This window comes from Rhineura floridana, chromosome 6 (genome assembly GCF_030035675.1).
Source record: "Rhineura floridana isolate rRhiFlo1 chromosome 6, rRhiFlo1.hap2, whole genome shotgun sequence".
NCBI classification, from domain to species: domain Eukaryota; kingdom Metazoa; phylum Chordata; class Lepidosauria; order Squamata; family Rhineuridae; genus Rhineura; species Rhineura floridana.
Genome location: NC_084485.1, coordinates 65,519,930 through 65,544,723, shown reverse-complemented (window position 1 = coordinate 65,544,723; position 24,794 = coordinate 65,519,930). Strand labels below are relative to the sequence as shown.

Here is a 24,794-nt window from a genome sequence, read left to right as displayed (position 1 = left end):
ACAGACCTTAAAAGAAGGAAATGTGGCTAGAGCACAATCAAGAAAATGGCTCAGATGATCAATCTAATTGGCTGGAATAGCAGCTACACTTGGATAAATGGCCTGTTTCAGGAAAGAACCTTTCAAGACTTATAACCCACTTGTGAAGACCTTAGCCAAAACTAGCGGTTAAAAGTCAAGCTAGATGTTAGAGTGGTGAGAGGTGGAGAAAGTTTAAAGAATGTCATGGGCAGATAATTTTAATGTGATTTTCCAGTTCCATAATACACAATAATCATGGTTGTATACTGCGTATTATATGTAAACATTCAATTAAACAATGCTTAATACATCCATAATTACTACTGCATTTGTTTTACATCGATTCCAGTACAACAAAAATGGTAATATTTTTTTCTCTAAGACTCTTCACTGAATAGATCTTTCCCTGCCATAACTGCCTATATCTTGCTATTTTATTCTTTATCGTTATAGCCCTGATTTTCCTCTTCAGAGCTTGGTACAGTATATTTTCCACATTTTTGCTATTAAAACTTGAGCAGCTATAAACATATGAAAGACCAAAACAAAATAACTTGGGGGAAGCTGGTGTTCTATATTTCCTAATAGCTTTCTTAAGGGATCTCAATGCATATTAGCACACTCTACCCCACCTCTTTCTACCTGAAGCTACTGTGCTGATTGTTGGGAAAAGGTGTTGGAGAGGGGGGGAGGGGCAAGAAGAGGTTCAATTCTCACTTCCTACATGCCTATGCACGCCTTTCAAATTTCTCCAATTCTGTATGAATTTGATACAAACCAAGATTGAATTATGCTCTTGAACGTCTAGTTTGCTCCTGAAGTCAAGTCATATGATTTGTTTTTGTGTGTGGCAGAAAGATTTTTTCCAGCCCTGGAGGTGCTTCTATCCATATTTTAGTTAACTACACATTATACTATAAACTCTAGAAACTAAAACAAGAAAAAATCTGATTGATAAAGGTGAATACAGGTTTGGAAATACAAAAACATAATGTGATAGCACACATTTCAGGTGATCATTGCTGTAACCCATTGAAAGGTTGACGCCACATATTACCAATTTGCAATTGTTCTCAGCTTAGCAAACAGCAGGGACAGGCGGTAGCTCCTTATGTTACAGAAGACCCATTTCATTATGGAGAACTGCTCTACCTACCATTTTAAGAGAAAAGTTTAAGGATCTTTAATATATATATACTGCTGTCGTATATGGTCAGCAATAAGATTTTTGTGAGATACAACTTAACATGATGTTTAATACATATGTTTTGGTCCAAAGTGATTTGTCCTACTTTAGATTTTAGTATGTTTCACAATTGCTTGCTGTGTAATAAACAGTGTTGTTACTTTAAATCTGTATGCTGGTCATCAGTCCTAATAACTTAGCTCCAGAGCAACATGGAACACAGCTGTTTTGTAAAGTTCTGATTCCTACCAGTACTCACGAGCCTTCCTACTTTGTTTTTACAACTCATGAAAGTCTACATGTGACTCTGTGAGTTGGCTGATATCAGAATTTTGAATCAGTTGAAAGATAAATTCCACTTGCTTTTCATAACCTTCAATAGATATCCTTTCATTCAACCCATGGAACCTGATTAAAAGAAAGAGAAACAGCTTTTTTCATTCCATTCTAAATTTGTCATTTACATTAGAATTACATGGAGCACAGCAATATAAGGCTTCCGATTAGGAAGACTAGAAAGATTCAGCCATCCTTGTCAGGAGCACTCAGATGACACCAAATCTGTTTCTACAGTCAATGTTCTATTTTTTTTAAAAAAAGATCATAGATGAGAAATTGGTATTTGGAATTATATACTTTCCCCCGACAGTTTTTAAGAGTGTGCCTACCACTACAAATTTCAATCAGTCAATTTAAGCTGTTTAACTTACATGGGTGCTAGCCAAGGAACCCTGTAAATTGAAGCTTATTTTTTTAAAATCATATCCTGCCTTTTCACTAAAAAAGTGCCCAGGGGAGCTAAAAATAATCATTAAAACCACACACACAAAGCAGTAAACAATAAAATACTAATTAAAAAAAACAGAAATGTAAAGCAGCAAACAGGTTCCTGAAGGTATGTACCCTCTTCTCCTATAAAGGCATGCTTAAAAAATGCCATCTAAAAGAAAAGAGAGGAGCCAGAGAATTTCTTTGTATAGGGTATTTCAAAGTCTAACTAAAGAACACTCCATCCCTGGTTGCTGTCCATCTCACTTCTGACATTATTTCTAGGAATCTCCAATAAATAATTTTCAGCAACCCAAAGAAAATTATACTTCCCAGACTACTCTAAGTTAGCTATGCACTGAAGTCTTGCATTGGAGGCAATTTCGCTTTCTATATACACATGTACACAACAAGGACTTTAATTAAAGATGATACCCATATTATAGCCATACTTGAAGAAAATACATAAAAGGATGAATTAAGTCAAGCCCTGAGAATGCTTATTGGCCACAGAGGGGTGTAACATTTTGAAATCTGATTTGGACTGTTCCTAGGATCACGATAGTGGCCTGAATGAATCTGGACCATTATTGCTTATGCCTGGGCTTATGACTCAAGCTGTAGCTGTTCATTTCTGTGAACCCAGCTAATGCCAATAAAAGCCTGCAGGCAGGAAAGCCCAAATGATGAACTCACACAGCCCAGTTTATAGGCCTACAGCCTAATAAGGCACTTTATCAAAAGCACCAGCAGGAGAGATGCCTTTGTTAAATATGTATTAAAGAATATAATTGTTGGGAAAAAGGAATATATATGCAATGTGGGAAACTGACTTGAAGGCACTTAACAACAACACATGGGCTTTTCTACCCACAAAGTTACATGTGATACAACTCCTGTTTATTACAATGATGCTTATTCTGAGATAGCGGATGGTCCATGGAGAAATCAACTGGACTTTGACTGGTGGCTGTAAAAAGCCCTGATTTGGGATCCATGAAAAAGAACCAAGTTGGGGGGCATAACATTCTTCAGCAACCACTGACCAAGAGTCCTAACCATGTCCATTACAACAGAAAGCAAGGCCTGGGTGAGATCTGTTTGGGTTTACAAGTCTGGGGCACATAGATAAACCTATTTGTTACTTTTATTTCCTATTACTGTTTATGAAGTATGCGTGTCAAGCTTGTTGTGCAAGATTAGGAGAAAAAAGTGTTTTATTGCTTTATACCTACCTGGCTTGTCTTGAGTTTCCATACAAGTAATAAAAGACTCTTTGGAGTTCAGTTCTAGGTGGTGAAACTTACTACCTGTTACAGGAGTCCAAGAAATCGTAAAAAGACTGAGGTATAAATTTCAGAAATAAATAAAAGGAAAAAGGTTGCCTCTTGAACGGAAACCTAATTTCCAACTATGGCTGCAGTGCAGGCAGTATCATAGCAGAAAGAACTATAGTACAGGTTCTAAAGAGATGCTTCAATTCCAATTTGCTTTTTACAAGGACAGGTACAGGATCTAGATCTCCGTCTAATGTCTTCTGACTAGTAGGAAAGTGTTATAGACATAACCCAAAGCTTTAGAATAAAATGCTTCTCTCTGTCAAATTTCAGTTGCCATGTCTCATTTGTTTTGATAGTAAATTATTCAATTTCTCATCTGATGTTTTCCCTAGGAAGAAATTGTCAAGTAGAATACAATACCTTGGTAAATCATCGGATTTAAAGATTACTGGGTTAAATCGATAAATGGCATTTGTAAGATTGCCATAGTGTCTGCTGTCAGTGTTTCCAACACATATACCTGGAGGAGAAATCAGTATTTTAAAAAATAAAGCTGGTAATATTGAAGTCAGTCCTGTATCAATATTTATTATTTATTTATTACATTTATACTCCGGCTTTCTTTTTTATGAAACCCAAGGAGGCTTACATATGGTTCCCAGGTGGTCTCAATATTGCAGACTACCGGAATTAAATTCCTAACTTCCTTTGAGTTCCACTGCAAACTATTTGCCATAATTTCCTTAGGAGCTCCTTATATCTATTGGAACAATGGAAGACAATTAAACGTCTCAGTAGAACTGTGTCCCTTGTCTCATTTAAATGTTAACACTTTTCTCAATAAGATATTTTAAACCAAACTGGAATACTAGTTAGTGGCTTTAAACTGGAACAGAATAAAATTACTCAAGACAGTCCAAAAGCCAAACTGCTTTAAATGGGGGAAATATATAGCTTTGCTTCAGCTCCACACAAACAGTAAAACTGCATGTATGAACCAAGAGATTAAACTCAAGGTACACCATTTGCTAATTTTCTGTTGGCTTTGTTTTTATGACCACCATTAAAACTTCCCAAACATCTTAGGTTAGAAAGAGAGGAAAACAACTGTTTCCAGTCATTAACGGTGAGTGAATGTGGATACGCACGCAAGTGGTGGTGGGATAAGATAGAAAGAGAATATACACAAAATGGAAACAAAGTAGGGATTATTGGGTGGAAACAGGACAGGAAAACAATAATCATGCATTTGCCAGTACCTGGAACTACACTGCCAACATCTGGGAAAACATCCAGGATGGTCAGACGGAAAACCTGCACTCCAAAGGTCCGGTCGTCCCAGGGGCTAACTGGAAGAGGATCAAAGGCACTCTCCACTTCTATCTTCACTCTCTTATCATCAATTGTTTTGTTTACTATATCCAGGACCTAAGAATACACCCAAAGGAATAAATATGCTAAAACAGCAAGGTGGCTTCCACTGTGGTATTAGCACAGATTCAAAACTCTTATGTAAAACTCTATAAACCAGCTACAGTTCTCCAAGTAAAGGTACACAGTTAGGACAGGTATATTTCAGGGGCCTCACTGTGGAAGTCTGCTTTCCTGTTACAGAACAGCCCAAGTAATAAAATAAGCATGAGAACAGTAAAACTAAGGGATTTCAGGGACTACTTCTAGCCTGGTGATACATTAAGGGCTACTTCAAGCCAAGAAGGGAACAGATACTCCTAATATCAGCATCAGACAGCTTCTGGATTAGTCAAGACAGGCATAAGTAACAGAAATCTGCTAATTGCCCAATCAACAGAACAGAAACTCATGCTTGTTGTCTCCCAGTCCTCTATTTGAGACTTCAGAGTTTCCAGCGTCTTTTTACTTCAGCATCTGTCCATGCCCTGGCCCCTTGCTCCATTGCCTCTGTCTTGCTACTATCTCTCTTCAGGGCTGAACCTGTTTTAATTTTACAGTAGTCTTAAGTAAGACTCAAGAGGCTACTCCACAGCTCCAGCCTGCTCTGTGAAAAATTCTAAGGATAAAACATAGTCATAGTACCTCGTCAACTGTTTGCGATGTATGGATGCGGAAATTCACAGTTGCATTTGCAGATGGTGGAATAACATTTGACTAGAGCGGTGGGGGGGAAAGAGAGGTCAAAACATGCAACAACAAATCACCTAAAATACCACCTTCCAAACAAAGCTCCATCAACCACTAGTAATTTCTCACTTATCCTATATGCATCCTACTAATATGAATTTAGCCTTACAAAATTATATTTATGGGAAGGTAATCCTTGCTGAAGTGTTATTGCTCATCTCCTTCCCTTAAGCCACTGTACTGATACTGAATGTAGCTCTGCTGTTCCTCTTTGGCAAGGTAAGGATCCATCACACATGCATGCACTTGTTGCAGCATCGACCTATGCTGGGTGGCACTGAATGGCCCACTTCTCCTAGAGAAGGGTGGGCAGGCCTGAGCTTCACTCAACTCATCCATGCCTAGGCACGATTGTCTGTTGAAATGAGTACATGTACAACTGGCATCTCCTCCTTCATACAGAAAGGCTTGGGTCTACCTTTTAAATTTTAGAATAAAAGATGCAAACTGTATGTCCTGTTTCAGTATTGGGCCAATGAGTGCATGATAAGTTGACTTCTACCCTTCTCACCTCAAAGTACTGGGGCATCTTTCCCCGGAGCATTCTCTTAGGGTGAATCACTAGGTGAGCAGTGTATGGCAAATGAAAAAGTATAATTTCTATTAATGGTAAAACGATGATGCTGTCAATTAGAAGCATAATGGAAAAGGTGCATAGTGCTCTCACAATATTTTTAGAACCAACAATAATCCTTGTTGCAGAAAGCTGAAAATGACTAATTCAGTTCCAACATGCCTTGTTGCTAAAAGTTATTTACAACATAAAGCTCAAAAATTACTTGGTAAAGAATATATCTGTAGTTAAGCTTTTTAGGCAATATACTATACTAGCACATTATAGCTGAACATATTTACATAGGGCAATTTGTATCACAGGACAGAGCTACACTGGACAGCAGACCTGTCTCTTTAAACATGGGTCTGCTCCAATCATGGATAATATAGAGCAGTGGTTCCCAAAGATTTTCTCCCCATAGACCACGTGAAAATTGCAGAGGGTCTTGGAAGACCGCTTAAAGTTTTTTCTGCCTGTTGTAGCAATTGTAGTGTGTTGTGCCAGATGCTATAGGATTTTAATTGAATTTTTACAGACTTGCCATAGACCACCTGAATGAAGCCACAGTTTGGGAATCCCTGAAATACAGGATCAGTTGTGATTTTAAAGTGCAAAAGGGGGTTGTGTACAGGGGGTGCTAAACTGTCTCATGGACCACACTCTTCCACAGTTCCTTCCTTCCTGACCCTAATGTACTATTTTCCCTCTCCTGGATTCCTGTACACAAATGAGCCCACCAGAGAGTAAAACAGGTGGGCAGAGGGGTTGTGGGTTCAGCCACCTACTCATGCGTCCTTTTTGTGATTTATACCACACGTGATTGGGCCAGACATTCTTAATGCTTATAGCTTGGGAGACTTTTAAATAAATAGAAATATGGCAAGAACAAATTCTTTCCCATTCCACCACTGGGTGTCACTCTTTAACTATCATACCAAGTAAAAGCCACTTAGCCAAGTAATATTTTTGAGGAAGCCTAAAACCAAACACTACACACTCTTTGACGTTATATATTCAGTTGCTGTTCGTTTATCTGACTAACAAACTTCTTTCATTGTTCAGGCAACCTCAGGACCTCTTCATAAGTTACATCTTCTTATGCCTGTCACATAAGACTTTTAGATATACACCTATAAATGTTAAGTGAGAATGTTACAAATAGCTGTTTGTATTACTGTACAGAAACACTGATCAGAGAACAGTCTGGCTGAACCCTCAGTGGGTGACATACACCCAGTAGCGAAACAGGGTTTTTTTGTTAAGAAATGCGTGGAGTGGCTTTCCCATCAACTTGCTGTAGGAGCTAAAATATTGGGAACATGAAGTTCTGTTTTAGTAAAACTCCCCTCTTGCAGGGAATGACTGAAACTAAAGCTTTCTGTGCCAATAGCACTAGAAATTAAGCCTTTTGGACTCTAATCAGGGGGACCAGACACAGTCAATAACAAATCCCATACTAAGATGGCAGGTATTGAATCAACATTCTTAGTTCAAGGAAGGATGCCAACAGTAATAATAATAATAATTTAATTTTTAGGCCGCCTATCTGGCCGAAGCCACTCTAGGCGGCGTACATATTAAATTCAATAAAATACAAAATACAGTAAATACAATAAAATACAAATAATCATCAGTGACAGAATAGCAGCAATTGTAATACATAGCAGCGGGGATTGAGTATATAATTAGCCCATCCCGATAGTCTCAAAGGCCTGACCAAACAGCCAAGTTTTTAATGCTCAGCGGAAGGTATCCAGGGAAGGGGCATGTCGAAGATCGAACGGGAGGGAATTCCAGAGAGTGGGGGCCGCCACCGAAAAAGCCGTCTCTCTAGTCCCCACCAACCTAACTACTTTTGTTGGTGGGATTGAGAGAAGGCCCTGCGTGGCAGATCTTGTCGGGCGGCATAGTTGGTGACGCTGGAGGTGCTCCTTCAGATAAACCGGGCCGAAACCATATAGGGATTTAAAGGTTAACACCAACACCTTGAATTGGGCCCGGAAAACTACTGGAAGCCAGTGTAGATTAAATAATACTGGTGTAATATGATCACGGCGACGGCTGTTTGTAAGTAAACGAGCCGCCGCATTCTGTACCAGTTGAAGTTTCCGGACCATTTTCAAGGGTAACCCCACGTAGAGCGCATTGCAGTAGTCTAATCGAGAGGTGACCAGGGCATGTACTACCAGTGGGAGCTGATGAACAGGGAGGTAGGGTTGCAGCCTGCGTATGAGGTGTAGTTGGTACCAGGCTGCCCGGCTCACTGCCGAAATCTGAGCCTCCATGGACAGCCTGGAATCAAGAACAACCCCCAGGCTGCGGACCTGGTCCTTCAGGGGCAATTGTACCCCATTAAACCTCAGGTCAACAAACAGTCAGCCTGCAAGGACAATTTATCACTGGGGGACAGGGAAGAAATGGATTTGCATTCTCTGTAATTCACTGGTACTAGTAATATTAAATGCCATAACTGTAGTTCTGAGACGTTTAGACCCTCATAATACTTTATGGAAAATCCAATGAATTTGTACAACAATACCTTGATTCCTGCATGAAACATAGTGATTGCAGTAGTAGTCCGAACTAAGGCATTAGTGGAAGGTGTCTGTTCAAGAAATCTATGTAAAAATTCAGATGACAAAGTTCTTAGAGATCAGAAGTAAACTAATGTAGAATTTCTGCATTCAACAAACTAATACCAATATTTTAAATCCATAAAAGAACATTCATTTCTCATTTTTTATGTACAGCCTGCCTGTCTTCCCCTGAGGTTGCATTTAATAGTGGGGGGATATTGCATTTTCACCACACGGTCTATTCATTTCTTTGTAATTACAGCATGAAATGGGCACCCACTAGATATTGTTTGATTTCGTGGTATTTGCCTTCCAGGACCCAACTCATATGCATGTATTATTTTGCAAAATTTTAAGGAAAATGCTTAAAAAAATTATATAGCAGCTGCATGCTCTCCTGCTGTATTCCAGCACAGGAGCTGGTCAATGACCAAAATAAATCTATCAGGAAAGCTCATGCTGCTGCATGAAAAATGTCATGAAGTACCACTTCTTTCTTACCTGCCAACAAGTGGCCCAAACAGCCACAGATTTGACATGATGATGTTTAGAGGAAAGCGGAACTGAAAAGAAAGGGAGACAAAAGCAAGCAGACACCAACAAGTCAGGGCTTCTTCTGATGTAACATTTGACATTCAAAAGATATGTTAAAGTGATTTTGTTTGTGCACATTTTAGAAATTGTTATAGATAAAAGGTACATCCTCTGTATTTAGGAAACAGGCCAATGGAAGAGTGGTGTGGGTGGGTGGGTGGGGGGAGAGAAGAGAACTGTGTACCAAGGAACAACTCACAGGGGAAGGGAAGACCTGAAGTACTGGATCATGCCAGTAACTTTGCAAGGGCAGGACTGCAAGGCTGACCTGCCAGACATCCAAGATCCTGTTTGTGGCATTGCTCTTGGACAAGTTATACACACAAAAAATCTGCAATGGAGCTTTTTAGTGTAATATAACTTTCCCATTTCAACTAACTTTCTAGTTTATTAGTTCACTTCAAGGAACAAAGCATGTTTCAGCAGTATAAGAATTAGTCCCGTGCTAATTCAGCATCCCCATACTTCAGTGAGTTTCTAGGCTGGTCAAAGGATATTTTGCTGTTACATCCAAACTGCCAGACTATGATTTGTACTTGCCCTCCAAACCAGCATTGCAAACCACAGTTTCAAGCTGTTCAAACTTTGAAGAGTAAGCAAAAACCATTACAGCTTGTTGGTTCAGATGTAATGGCAAACTATGGTTTGATCAAACCAGGAATGAACGAACTCAAGCCAAGTGTGTGATTGTGCGAGTGTATGAGCACTGTAATGCTGAATGATGCTGTGATGTTATATCTGAACTGAGCCACTGTGGCAAAATGAAACCTGTTGAAAAAAAGAAAAAGCTGCCACAAACTAAATGAGTTGGGAATGACTGAAAATTATTCAACTTTGTCTAGTGACAAGCTTAGCAGATCATACGAAATCTAACAATGATAATGCCAAGGTCATTTCACTGAAATTGCATGAAAGAGCATACACTGTTGAATACTTACGTCTGGCGCCAACTGCTCAAACATCAAGATTTCCGGCCCATGACCAAACAGATTGGGCATGGGATGCTGTTCCAACCTGTAATAATAAGCACCTGACTATAACAATCAAATGCAAGAAGAAAAATAAACAAGCTCCCCTCCAATGTACTATTTTGATTTATGAATTTAGCCAGATTAACAAGTAGTAAATAGTAAGAATATCTGTTGATATCCTTCACCTAAAAAACTAGGTGCTTTACAGAACACTTAAGATGACCAGTTCTGCCCAGATAGGCTTACCATCTAAAAATCCTTCCGTGACACAGGTAAGCATAAAATTACAGGCAGAGTAAGTTGGGGGAAGGGGGAGAAGAGCCCATGGTGGAGGAACCACCAGCCAGGGCAGAAGCTGGGTTTTCCCTCCCTCCCTTTTGGTACTTAGTCTTTCAATGGGATGGAAAATGACGCCAACCCAGAGCTGGTGTAGTTTCTCAACCTTGTCTGGGGTGGAATGGAAGGGCTTTCGATCATGTAGATGTAAGGTCTCCCCAGATCCACCCTTTTCACCTTCTACCCCATTAAAGCTTTCTTAGGAAGCACCATAGCTCAGTGGTAGAGCATCTGCTTTGCGTGCATGTCCCATGTTCAGTCCTTGGCATCTTCAGGTAGAGCTGGAAGAAACTCCTGCCTTAAATCCCAGAGTGCTGCTGCCGGTCAGTGTAGACAATACTGAGCTAGAAGACCAGTGGTCTAATTTGGTATAAGACAGCTTCCTATGTTCTGCTGTCATAACAAGCCAGCCTCCAGCGGTGAACTTCCTTCTCCACTTTTGAACTTCCTTCTTTGGAAGCAGAGGGAAGTCTGCAATGGCCCCTTAACTACCCTCTCTCAGTGAGCTTGAGAGTGCTCACTAAGTTAAATATTTTAGTTCCTGCCTTAAATAAGTATCATGAAGCTGTCAGATTTCAAAACAGATGGAGAAAATTCATGTTAAAACTGTGTAGATATCTTGTTATTTCTATCTGGCCCTTCTACCCTACAATGGGGCACTCAGGGCAGCTCACAATGCCATTATACACAGTAAATAAAAGCACTAAAATAACATAAAATAGATAAAAATATGTAGAATACAGTCAACAATTTAAGTAGAGTGATATTAAAAGGGGACAAAGAGGTAAAACTAGAAACGGGTGAAAATAAAATCAGTTTTAGGCTACATCTTCAGTCCTTATCTGAATAGAGGAGGATAAAAGCCCACTGTAGCGTGGCTTCAGCATTATGTGAAGAACTGTTTTCTTACTGTTCATTTCCTGTGCAAAACCAAAACTTGTCCATATACTTGAGGCACAGGAACAGTCCTCAGCAAACACAAGCCTCATGAGTGTGTGGCAAGACACTGGAAGGTATACCATGGCTGCAATAAATGGACAACAGTTCCAAGCTGTCTACAAATATTGGTGGTACGTTTTCTAAAAATCAAATTAATCCTCCCTCAGTAAAGACACACACAAACCCCTGCCCCACTGTACCATCAGTATGTATTATAAAATCATGTACAGTAAGTTTTCTACTCTAACAAGTTGCTAAGTATGCTTCTACAGAAGCCTTTACACTGCATTCTAAAAGATTGTGGGCACTGGCAATTTTTGTTTGGGCGGCAGCTCTGTAACACCAGGGCTACTACAGCAGAAGCCTTGTTTTGTACTCTACTTGATTTCAACGAGGAAGTAATACAGTAAACTCCTCAGATGACTGAAAGGCAGATAGGGATATGTTCTCCATATTTAAGACTAAGATATGCATGGATTAGGCTGTTAATGGTTCTCTAGGTCAAACACAGCACCTTCAGTTATTACCAGAAGCTAAGAAAAAGACAGTGTTGGAACAGTACAGGTTTTATATGACTTCACTGTCCCATTCCCAACATGACGTAGGTAACTGTGTCTATCACTTTCGCTCAGTAAAACTAGGGAGAAGGCAAATTTAATTTTCTATCCAATTGCAGCAGGGCACAGGAATGAATGGGTTGAGCCACAGGCTCAATGAAAAAAGCTTCTTCTTACTCATGCCTTATTTCTCTTCCCCATCCCGAAGTCACTTGAAGTGGGGAGGGGATAGGAAGGAAAATGAGAAGTTCGAGAAAGGGGGAGAAACAATGAGATATGTAGGCTTCCATTGTCTCTCCTCTCTTCTTCCTGGTTACTTTTGGGTTAACAACGGGAGATTTAGCTTGCATTCTCCAGGGATTTAGATAACATTCAGGGGCTGCAAATTGCTATCCTCTGTTTTAGAAAATAACAGCATAAAATGGAATAGAATGTATGGATGTCTCTTATTTCAGAAAACCTAAGTCCACCACAGGATTCTATAACCATTAGTGTTCCTTAATTTTGAAATATTGAACTGGCAACTGAAGACACTTCAGAGCAAAAGTTTTACATAACATCTCTAGGCTGCAATCTCAATGGAGCTTACTTTTTAAGTAGCCATGTATGGGATTTCACTGTCACCAGGTCAGGCAAACACTCACCTGGCCAATGCTTCAGAAAGAATACCAATACTTGTCCTCTTGGGTGGTGCAGAAGAATGACCAGGCTCTAATGTCACAGTGAGATTTGCTGTAATTGCACCCTTTTCTGTAATTGCTATTCTAATAAATGGGGAAAATCCATTAATGAGATTCCGGATGTAACAGCAGAGTTTCTCACTATCTTCTAGATGAACAACCATTTTTATTATTAGGTCTGGCTTTTGTCAGTAATACCAACAGTAAATAGGATCAGAAGAATTTTGCTTAAAATATATAAATGCAAAACTGTATGCCATGCTTATTGTCTATGGCCAATTCACAACCCTGCTACACAGCGCAGCATAGCAGGATACTATGCCAATGTCCATTTAGCTCCCTCAGCTCCAGGAAATCCCACACCTATCCAAGATGAAATGTCTCCAAGGCCAAGCTACCATTCTTCTTTCAGCATTACTGCTGTGCCCAAGAGGAGGAGTGGCAACAGCCCTAAATTAGGAGCCGTAGACCTGCACATACTATTCCATAGCTGGGTGTTTTTTTGATGAGGCACTCACATAACTGAGGTTAATCAGTTATACTGAGCCTGAAGGAAGATGGGGTGTACAGTAGGACCCCTCTTTTCGGCGGCCCGCTTTTCAGCGTTCCGCTAATATGGCAGCTTTCAATTCGAGTAAGGCCCACTCATATGGCGCTTGTTCCACTTTTACGGCATTTTTCGGGTGTCAGGCGTCATTTTATTGACGGAGTTCTGCTTTTAGGCGGGGGTCTGGAATGTAACCCGCCGTATGGGTGGGGCCCTACTGTATACATTTTTAACACTCCAGAGCAGGGGTGGGCAAAAGGTAAGTCAAGATCTACAGGTAGATTGCTTGGTTATTGCAGCACATTATGGACAATGTTTTACCCCCAACTGTTCAACAACAGCAACAATGGCATTGATTGTGTCAAATTCTCATCTTTCCTTACTTACGTAGCTACTGGTTTATCTATTCCAGTCATGATCCCATCGAAGATAAAGCTTCCCTCATCAAGCAAGAAAGAAAGTTGAACTCCTCTAGATTCTAGCTCAGCCACAATCTTCATTGCTCCTTTTTGACCACCCACCTGAAACACCCACAACAATGACATGTCACCAAATCATGCCACTAGCCTACTATTCTGCGTCAGGTAATAATAAGTATCCAGTGCTTCAGTGGAAAAAGCCAAAACTATAAAGGTGCACACATGCATTTTTCCACACACCCACACCCACTTAACCTTCTACTGGAGACAGCAATTGATGTGTAATGCTCCAAATCATTCACCCTTGCACCTAAATGAACAAATGTCATTCCAATATATTACTTGTGGTCTCTTGCTAAAATCCTGCACTCATAGGTAAATTGTGTCACTGAATGAGACATCTATCCAGCTAAAACATATTCACTATTATGACACACAATAGTCAGCAGCATTTATTTTTTCATAAAGCTCAACTTTTTGTTTGATTGTTGGGGGCAGGGTAGGGCAGATCCGGGAAATGCAATGCTAAAAAACATTAAAGATATGCCTTCTTCCACATTCGCAAATCCCACATTTCCATGCTGCTGAAAGTTGACTAACCAATAGGTACCTATCACTGCAGTGTGTGGAAAACTTTTTATCAGGACAGCACAAACTCCGTTAAGGAGTCTCCAGGTAAACAGAGCAGCAAGTTGACCTACTGAAGTTCAGTATTTCAGCCTTTGGGGTGAGCTACACATCTAAAATTAACAAATATGGGGAAAATGGCACAAAAGAATACCTCTTCATCATGGCCAAGACCAATATAGAAAGATCTGTGAGGCCTGTAATTTCGTCTCAGTAAGAATTCTAGTGCATGCAGAATCCCCTTGAAGAATAAAAACAAAATATTAAATATTGTCTATTTTGCATCTTGGTTAGAAAATCTGTTCCATATTTGAGAGTAATAATAATTTGACTACCAGAGCTCATACATGGTTCATGCACCAGTTTCTTTTAGTAAAGCACTTTCCAAGTCATAGGCATTTCCGCTATCCATCTTTCTCCTTTCTCTTACAAAGAACAGGATAAACTGATCCCCCAAAGCTTCTATGTAGAATTTTTTAAAAGCATTATTTCTTTCTTTAGCAGTACTATTTGGGTCTGCCCATCCTGTTCAATAGTCCCTTCCTGGTCAACTGACACAGTGAAGTAGCATGCAGTTAAATGGTGTTTTGGTTCAGTCAGAGGTTAGTACAATGTCACTGCATTCTCAAATCCCTCCCTCTAATCTGGGGCCAATCCAATCCTTCATGCTCCTCAGAGCCGTAATTTGCAGAAAAGAAACAGCAAACAGGTTTTATAACTATGAGGCTGAGATGAAACATGTAGTTCCACCCTTATCGCTGTTGTGGTGCCCTAAGAATTTGACCTTTTTGATTTTATGACTCTTGATTCCATTGCTAAAACTGGGATTTTTATATTTAGCAGTCCTTTCCTCCCCTACCTTTATTTTTTGTTATCCCTGCTTAAACTGAAAAATTGCAGGGCCTGAGGCAGAACCTATGCACTAAATAGTCAATTTGAAGCAAAGGAAAATATACTAATATGACCAAAAAGGTGCCTTTTAAAGGGCATGAATAAAATATGAAAACAAACAAATAAATAAAAATATGAATGCTTCACCTCACACCGTGAACAGAAGGCAGTGAATAATCATTAGTACATCAAATGTCATGGGACATCTGCAACTCACAAAAGGAGGTATATTTACAATGTATACCATAACAGAGTTTTTGTTATCCAGTGTTCCTCTTCCATATATAAACCCATCACGCTCCTCAGCAGAGAAAGGATCACTGACGTCCCATCCATCTGGGGAAGCTGGAACAACATCTATATGCGCAATCAGCATGTAGGGCTGTAGCTGAGGGTTAGTCCCCTGGACTGTGAACAGGTGGCTATATTCCCCAATAATTTCATGTTCAATGAATGTTGCAGAAAACACTGCAGGAAAGGCTTCAGGAAGGAAAAAGAGAGGGGGGAGTTTTTATTTATTATTATTACTGAATTTATATCCTGCACCTCCCTCCTAAGGAGCCCAGGGCAGCAAGGTTTCCTCCCATCTATGAGGTTATGGATTGTGCAAATCAATAGAGACATTAACATTTTAAAAGAGTGACGTTTTTCATCTTTGCAATAGCTGGTACACTATAATGGTTAGTACATTTCAGGAAATGGTTAATTCAAGGATGTGGAAAGGCAGTCTACAGCTCTTGATAGTCCCCCAACCCCATGGGCCAGGAGGGGAAACAGATTTAGAAGCAAATAAGGAATAATAAATACAGAGACTCTGCATTCACATATTCTTTTCCCTCTTTGCTGATGTTTATAACACCTGGAAAAAACATTGGCAGCTTTTTTTTAATAAACTTGTTGTTAATGTTGATTTTAATGGATATTTTATAGTCTTTGCAAACTGCTTAGAAGTTTTATTTAAGTTCAGCAGTATACAAATAGTGTTAAATATATAAATAATAAATAGAAACAATGAAAGTCACTCTACACCTAATCTCAATCTTTTATGATTCAATCTTATAGGATTGTATTGTACCAGTACTGACCATGAAGTGTATACAGCCAAAATAATACTAAATCATAGAATCATAGAATAGTAGAGTTGGAAGGGGCCTATAAGGCCATCAAATCCAACCCCCTGCTCAGTGCAGGAATCCAAATAAAAGCATTCCTGACAGATGGCTGTCTAGCTGCCTCTTGAATGCCTCCAGTGTCGGAGAGCCCACTACCTCTCTAGGTAATTGGTTCCATTGTCGTATGGCTCTAACAGTTAGGAAGTTTTTCCTGATGTTCAGTCAAAATCTGGCTTCCTGCAACTTGAGCCCATTATTCCGTGTCCTGCAGTCTGGGACGATCGCCAGGCTAAACACGTCCAGTTCTTTCAGTCTGTCCTCATAGGGCTTTGTTTCCAGTTCCCTGATCATCCTTGTTGCCCTGCTCTGAACCTGTTCCAGTTTGTCTACATCCTTCTTGAAGTGCGGAGACCAGAAATTAATTCACTCTTGTATAACAGCTGTAATTCCTGCATTTATTATCATACTTAGAATGCATGTTGAGTGCTCAGTGGTTTTCCCATGAATTATCTCAGAAATCTTTAGAGCAATCTTGTAAAGTAAGTCAGTATTATCACTGCTGTATAGCAGATGAAATTGGGGAGGTGAGCAGAGAGAGAGAAAGGCTTACTTAAATCCCCCTTACAAATTCATAGCTAAAATGACATTTTTTGTGGTTTGTACTCTTAGGCTGCAATTCTTTCTGGGAGTGAGCCCCATTGAATTCCATAGGACTTACTTCTGGGTAGAGATGCATAGGATTGCGCTGTTAACCCTGATGTTACATCAGCTGTCCCATCACTTTTCTAAGCTAGAATAGATCTAAGAAAACAGATCTACAGAAAGATCTAAGAGAAAATGTTTTTTAAAAGGATGGTATCTTCTAAGACAGAAATGGGAAAATGGATCCTGGGTTCTCTCACCCTTGGCAGGCCATTTGGATAGGTGGGTGGTGCTTGTCCCCCTGTCATCAGTATACCATCAGGCGAGTCATTTTTCCTTTGTAGGAAAATCCAAGCCTAGACAAGCAGAGTTTGATGTCACTTCTAATTAGCACAGCTTCAAGCTCTCTTTCTGCAGTGGTCAACTGTGCTATTGAACTCCTCATGAGGAACATGTGATGTCAGATGTGAGGCAGGTGGGCGTGGCTGGGGGAAATGGCCTTGTGGGACAAATTGGGACCTATGCCAGGCCTAATTAAACTGGTGGGCTGGAAGTTCCCCACTCTTGTTGTAAGATTTAGGAAGATAGAAAAAGACCTTACACCAAGTCAGATAATTGGGCCATCTAACTCAGAGCCTACACTGTCCGACAACAGCTTTCCAGGGTTTCAGACAGAAGTCTTTCCCAGGCCTATCTAGAGATACCTGGGTTTGAACTGGCAATCTTCTCTACCACAGAGATACAGGCCTTCTATGTAATTTATCACAGAGACAAATGCCATTTAAAAAAAGATAGATTTTATAATTGTAAAAGCCTATATTAAAAAGTTCTTCAATTCATTAAGCTGCATTCCACTCCATAATAATCCACATTTTCATCAGGTTTGTGCTCAGTTCTGTCAAAAACCCACACACTCTTTTACCATGTAAAGATTAGATCTTCTATGGATTAAATGCCCATCTGCCTTTAAAAAGCAAGAATGTAAATTCAAATACCTTTACGAATATATGGCTCAAATTCTGCCAGGGCTGTTGTATTCTGATCATTTGGCGAGAAGGAAACCGTTTGCATTCTGACGGCACCTTACATAAAACATAAGAAATTTTGTAATTTTTTCAGACAGGTAATTATTAAAAACAGTAGTGCAATGAGCTGAACTCTTCTTCCCTGCAAAACAATGTAAAGGCTATAAAGATAGCTTCCCAAAAGATAGCAAGTATCATTATTATCAATGGGTTGACAGCCCCTAGAAATGTCAGTTCCAAGAGTTACAATATTACTGAGAACATTGTGAATGGCAGCTGTGTTTGCGGTCTGTTGCATCACTGAATGATGTACAGATCCACACATTTAGATGTGTATATGGTGCTTCTGATCAAGTGGCTCAGTGAGATCCTCAGACTTCACTGAGCAAAAAGTCTGTACATCTTGAATCAGATGTTCTTTTCACATGGACAGCAACATTATATAATGAATGCACGGAGTGGAAACTGTACTCGTTGTCTCCACCTCCAACCTCCATGAATCCATTGGCTGTGTAGGAACAGTGCCTATGCACAAAGGTTCTCTCTATAATGAATACTTTTCTTTATTTAGGGGCCCGGATCATACACACAGTTCCTTTGCAAGTACCACTAGTATGTACATATGTTCACAGAGCTGCTGAACACATGGAAGCTGGGGATGGGAACACCAAGTGTGTTTCTGCTTCACCCTTGTGTTTGTTGCACACACCTTCTGACCATATGAAAAGGGTTCCACCAAAAAGTGTGTATACCTCTTGCTTGGAGGTTAGCCAGACAATGGAAAGGAGCTTGTATGAGTGGTTCTACCAGAATATTAGGTGGAATGAAGAGGTTTTTTAATGTTAATTGATTGATGTTTACAGGTGACATTTAAAAAGCAAATAACTGGAAGATAGTGTTGTGTGACAGGCTGCCAGCATAGCAGAAGCCCCAAATCTGAGCCAGTAACAAAGAAAAAGCACTAATTTACCATGACAATGGCTAAAGGCTAAAGTTGCAAAATTTAGACAGGCTATAATTTTGCTCTCTGGAATTACCATCAGTGACTCTACAAAGATGCCTGAGACAGAAACATTTACTTTGAAGAAATAAGCACTTTCCCCACCTGATTTCATCTTTGCGTTTGTGACTTGGCAAACTAACTTGTTTTCCCACAATTATGGGGTATAAATTCTATATCCACAGCTCAACAAATCAACCTTCTTCAAAGACACTTAAATACAGGAAGATCAGGAACTATAAAATACCACCTTACTATTTACTATGTGTTTGAAATTCCACTAAGCACTACACAATGAATAAAATAGACAGGTGTCTGCCAGAATGGTTTACAATCTAGTAGACACATTGACACTGCACAAATCAAAGATGGTTTGATGAAGAGAAAACAAAAAAAATTGTTAACGCCTTAAACAGCTAGGGACAGGGTATCTCAAGAATTAGAAAATGCCTATATGAATGTGCCCATATCTTTTGGAGTTTGTCCTCTGGATGCCCTTCATAATTAAAATAGATGGTGATTTCATAATTAAAATAGATGGTGACTTGGGAAAGGGGTTTTCAGTGGCAGAATCGTGTGTGAGACATCCCTCTCACACAGATCCATGAGGGACCAACATTATTATCATTGAGACAAGTTCACAACTTTAAAAAAAATCTCCAGCGCTTTTAATATGCGATTTGTAGTTCTGACTCTTTATCGGATTTTCTATTTCATTCTGATTCTACTGTTTTGTTTAGTTGTTTATTATGTTTACTATGTACATTCCTTGTGTTTTTGTAGCAGATTGTTATGTGTAATGTTTATTTTGATACCAAAGATGCTCTATTTAGGAGTTAATTGTGTTATATAGAATGAAGGAATTCTCTGGTTTTTTAATTTGCTGTTTATTTAAGATGTTTTAACCTATACTGCAAACTGCTTAGTTTAAATATAAGCTGTATACAAATTGTTCATATAAATAAATAAAAATAAATAACTGTGGCTGCTCATTTGATTTGTATATATTCATTCTTTTAACTAGCTGAATTTTTTATATTCTTAAATATAAAAATAGCATATAAATATTCAAAATAAAATTAAAAACCTAGGAGATCAGGTATATTCACAACATAACAATCAGGTAGCACGGCATTTATTGACATTGGCACTTGATTGTAAAATGTACCTTGGGTGTAAGGAGAAGCTTATCATGGAGAACAAGATAACTAGAAATATCAAGAATTGGCTAAACAGAAGAGACACACATCCACACTATCAGGTTCCTCCCAAATAGCTATTTCCCATACGGAAACTGAGTCTCCTAAGAACCTGCTTTCCTTTAACCATTTGATACAAGCATGGATAGACTGACATATAACAGCATTTAGCATAGAGTTTACATAATCCAATATGTTTGCAACCAACTGTATATATATAAAACACCAAGCCTTTAAGGCATAGGTCACCAGCTTTTTTGAACCAGAGAGCATATTTCAAATTTTGAGAGAGTGCTGGGGGCACCAGTAACAAAACAGCTGCCATGGGGGCATGGCATAACACAAAATTAGATAGTTGTGGTGAAACTTTTCCCTTAACTGTATTTGCATACTAGAAAAGGCTTGACCTGTTGAATTTCTGCCACCTATATAGCTATTTAAGGCACAAGAACCCTGGTTTTCCCCAATGCAAACCCTAAAGTAAAGTCTAGGCTGACATTTTGTACCCACTTATCTGGAAGTAAGCCCCATTACACACAAATACTTACTTCTGAGCAGAATGTATACCATTGTACTGTGAGTTAACTATACAGCTCATGCAAAGCAGGAGACATGCCTAAGCCTCTTTACAAAGTTTTCACATTTGCCTTTTGGGGGGAGAGGGGTGCTTTAACATTCACCCACAAATACTGTGTAGTAATATTTGCAGAAAATTATTTCTAGGCACTACCTAATCTCAGTTAAACTTAGCATAGAAAAGACGCATCCTGGTTGCTAGGGAAAAAGGAAGGGCAAATTATGGAGATTCATAGACTAGAAATAAAGACAGAAGCAGGAATAGTGCACTAAAAGGGAGGGCAAAGCAGCCACTCTTTACAACCCCAGGGATTCCTATTGCCCAGTGTCCAAACTACTCACTTATCAATCACAGCTCTGACTTCACTCATTGGCTAATAACACTGATAAGCAGGAGCAGCCAGGCTGGCTCATTTCACAGAAACTGTGTAGAAAGACACCTGCACATTTTGCTCCATAACTTTCTTTCTAGGAGGGCTAGAGACTTATTTTTTTAAATGAAAACTCAGATTTTGGACTACCTGACGGGGGTGCCTCTGAAGGCCTTCACGAGTGCCACAGCACCCGTCGGTGAGGGCTTGGCAATCCCTGCAAGGAAACATATCAGGAAACAAAATAAAACCCATACTGCCTTCAAGTAGCTCACTTCTCAGACATGAACTACAAATCTATTGATTTCATGATATGGACACTGGAAATACACATTAAGTCCAATGATCATGTACTGTTGTGCAAGAAATCACAATGGATATTCAAACTAAGCTCAAAATCCATGTTTTTCATATTTGGATGGTGGCCTCGAGATCCATATCATGCCTCCTATTTGTGGTCGGATTTATTTGTTAAAACATGATTTTTGAGCATCCATACATGTGGGCTTTTTTGGGGGGGGTGTCTAATTCTCTTTTACATTTTGTCACGCCCCTAGGTCCTCCCCTTTATGGTGATTGGTCCTTAAGAGTAGTTTGCTTTTCGCAAGCTTTTCCAGAAGAGTGCAAAAAATAGATAGAAAGATAGAAAGAATTAATTTGCAGGCTTGTGTTTAAATAGAAATTTCTTCAACTGCAAACGGTGCAAATTATTATTATTTAGTATTATTAACAAACTTTACTGATTTTTTTTTATAAATACCCTTGTCTGGGCTGTTACATATAATGTAATACATGCTACTTAAAATTTACTAACACAGAGGTGCATTTCAAGTTTTCAATGATTTGTTCGCATAACGTCGCAATACAGCTTTTCAGTGGAAATATTATTCATTAAACATTTAATTTTATGTTTGATCACAAAATAGTAGTTAACAAGAAAAAAGCATTTCAATATAGCTACAGAAGCCCGAAGGAGGAAGTGCCCCAGTTCAGTACCGGAAGCAGGGATTAACTGTAAGCAAGAAAGAGCAGGCATGGACAGAAGGTGGGATTTAACCCAGTCATCCACCAAAAATAATAATAAAAAGCAGGGAAAGACATCCTCATTACAGAGGTTAGAGCGGTTAATAATCGGGACAGAAATAACAATCATAGCAGGGTACAGGAAGTGCAGATTTCTGTATAGTAAGTCTGCAATGGTGGGGAACGTGATATGGACATTGAGGAATCAATGGACACAGAAGGGATTGCGAATTAAAAGGTCTGGATAGGCCCTAAGTAGCATCTCAACTATGGGTCTAACTGAAAATATTAACTTTTACACAAAGTGATGGATCCTTTATTTTTAGAATGTACTTCATAAGCATAGATGCAAGCTATGGGTTGCATTCAGTGCTGATCCTACTCAAAGTAGACCCACTGAAATCAACGAACCTACGTTAGTCATGTCCATTAACTTCAATGGATCTACCTTGTGTAGGACTAGCAATGGATACAACCCTATGATTTAATGGTGGATTTGAGGGGTAGTGTGTAAAATGTAACCAGATTTTTGCACTGTGGGGGCACTGAAAAACAGTGGGTCTGTGATTTCTGTGGTGCAGTCTGTGGACAAGGATGCAAGCTGCAATTCTATAGTTTTGTGTACTGTGCATATAATAATTATGTGAATTCAGGTAAGGAGAGGTGTGTAGATGCAGTTACAGCTCACATAAAAGTAGTGTAATGCTACGGAACTGAGATTGCAATCCTATATACACATAGATTACTTACTTCCAAATAGATATGCTTAGGATTGTTCTTTAAAGTATTTGATACTATAGAAGACATTTATTCCATTTTATACATAGGGAACACAGAACCTGAGATATAAGTAATGTAAGTATATAAATGCAATAAAAGGATAAGGTCAGAGAGCATCTCTGGAGAGTTCTTATTCAGAAAGCATCACTATGCCATGTCATGCCCAATGGAAAGAATACTAAACATTCAGCTACTATAATGTTAATTTGGGAGGCTGTTCCAGTACAGCAAAACAATGGCTGAAAAATTACCAATAGTTTTTGACTGACATTAAAATGTCGATTCTGACTTATGGTGACCCTACTAATAGGGTTTTCATGAGGTTGAGAGGCAGTGACTGGCCCAAGGTCACCCAGTGAGCTTCATGGCTATGTGGAGATTCAAACCCTGGTCTCCCAGGTCATAGTCCAACACCTTAACCACTACACCATACTGGCTCTCTGAATGACATTACTGTGGCAAAAATCTTTTGATTCTCACTTTAGCTAGGAAACTGTGGGAAATTCATGCTCTGCTTTCTCACAAATGTTCTTTCTCACAATCACACACATTTCTGTTGGCTGAGATTGGCACAAACAGAGAAGAGCTAGGTGGGTATTTAGCCTGCAAAGCAATGCAAAACAAACCTTTGCATATCTATTCAGAAGTTAGCCCCATTAAGCTCAGTGGGACTTATTCCCAGGTAAGTGTATAGAATTACAGCCTTAATTGAAGGTTGGGGGACTCCAAAGCCTGTAACACCAGAGGAGAGAGGAAGCACACCTCCCCACCAGTACCAGTGCACACTTACTCTTGACCTTGTAGTTGCTTGAAGGAAAGGCACTATCACATACACATTATCAGACACAAACTAGAAATTAAAATAAGGCTGTAATCCTAAACATGCTTACTTGAAGGTTTACTCCATCAAAACCAGTAAGACGTACTTCAGAAAAAATATGTTTTAAGACAGGAGTGCTAATGTGACATGTGCCGTTATTTCTCTTTCAGAAATGTACCCTGAAATGCACTTTTTTTTAGATCATTGTAGACCAGGGATGGAGAAATATGGCCCTCCAAATGTTGGACTCCAACTCCCATCATCCCCAGCCAGCAACGGTCAGGAATGTGGGGAATTGTGGTCCAGCAATACCCGGAACCACAGGCTCCCCAACCCTGCTTCACACACTGTACGTAATGATCTTAACGCCCCCTCCCTATTGCTTTACTTCAAAATGTTGTAAGCCAGCCCTACTACGTGTGAGGGCTCTCCTGCTCATTCTGCGCTAGACTTCTCCCCAAAGTCGAGTCCTGATGGCAACACTACTTTGCCCTTCATGTTCCCCCTTCCCAAGGATATTTTCTAATGCGTCCACAGGCTGTGCGACGCGAAATAGTCTGGGTTTTTTTGTAGTTTTTAGTATGTGGGAAGCGCTAAGGGAACGTCTCACGCTGCTGCTGCTCCTTCTGCCAACTCGTCTCACCCCCCTCTTTTTTTTTTTTACCTTGGAGTACCTTCTTGAGCTCCCGTCGCTCTTGAGCACTAAACGCAGACTCCACACGCCTCTGCTGGTCCCTCCGCGGCCAAAGCCTAAGAGCCAGCGCCGGGGGTTGGATGGAATAGGTTCGAGCAAGGACTACGATCAGTAGGGTTAGCACAGCTCCGCACAGCCCCAAGAAAGCAACCCACAGGACCCCTCTCACCCGGCTGCTGAACGCCGCCATCTTGCTGCGCTCTTGTCGCCACCCGGGGGTACCTTAGCAGACAAGCTCGTCTTCCTGCCAATCATTAATGGAGCTGGTTATTCTTTACACCCCGATGGGAAAGACTCCTTGATAGTCTTGTCTTGAAATGTTTACCAAAAAGTACCTCGGGATTTCCATAGAACTCTCCTACAAAGGGCTGGGTAATATAAGCTTGCTCTGTATGCAGTTGTTTCTTGAAGACCCAAATATAAAGTGAGACTTACTTCCAAGTA

At 39.8% G+C, this 24,794-nt stretch overlaps 1 protein-coding gene across 2 annotated transcripts; it reads right to left on the bottom strand.

Moving 5' to 3' along the window:
* Positions 1–223: 223 nt before the first annotated feature.
* On the bottom strand, positions 224–24,767 carry PM20D1 (peptidase M20 domain containing 1). 2 transcript variants are annotated; one of them, XM_061632128.1, is made up of 13 exons: positions 24,321–24,766; positions 17,858–17,944; positions 15,353–15,588; positions 14,372–14,458; positions 13,559–13,692; positions 12,589–12,708; positions 10,080–10,155; positions 9,049–9,110; positions 8,511–8,589; positions 5,311–5,382; positions 4,515–4,683; positions 3,676–3,775; positions 224–1,615 (listed from the first exon to the last, which is right to left on the bottom strand). In XM_061632128.1, the coding sequence occupies exons 1-13, from the start codon at positions 24,538–24,540 to the stop codon at positions 1,486–1,488; spliced, it is 1,572 nt and encodes a 523-aa protein (XP_061488112.1). In that variant the 5' UTR covers positions 24,541–24,766; the 3' UTR covers positions 224–1,485. The 2 variants fall into 2 exon arrangements, with proteins under 2 accessions (XP_061488112.1, XP_061488113.1); XM_061632129.1 differs by lacking the exon at positions 5,311–5,382 and having other exon boundaries at positions 24,321–24,767.
* Between the last annotated feature and the right edge of the window lie 27 nt (positions 24,768–24,794).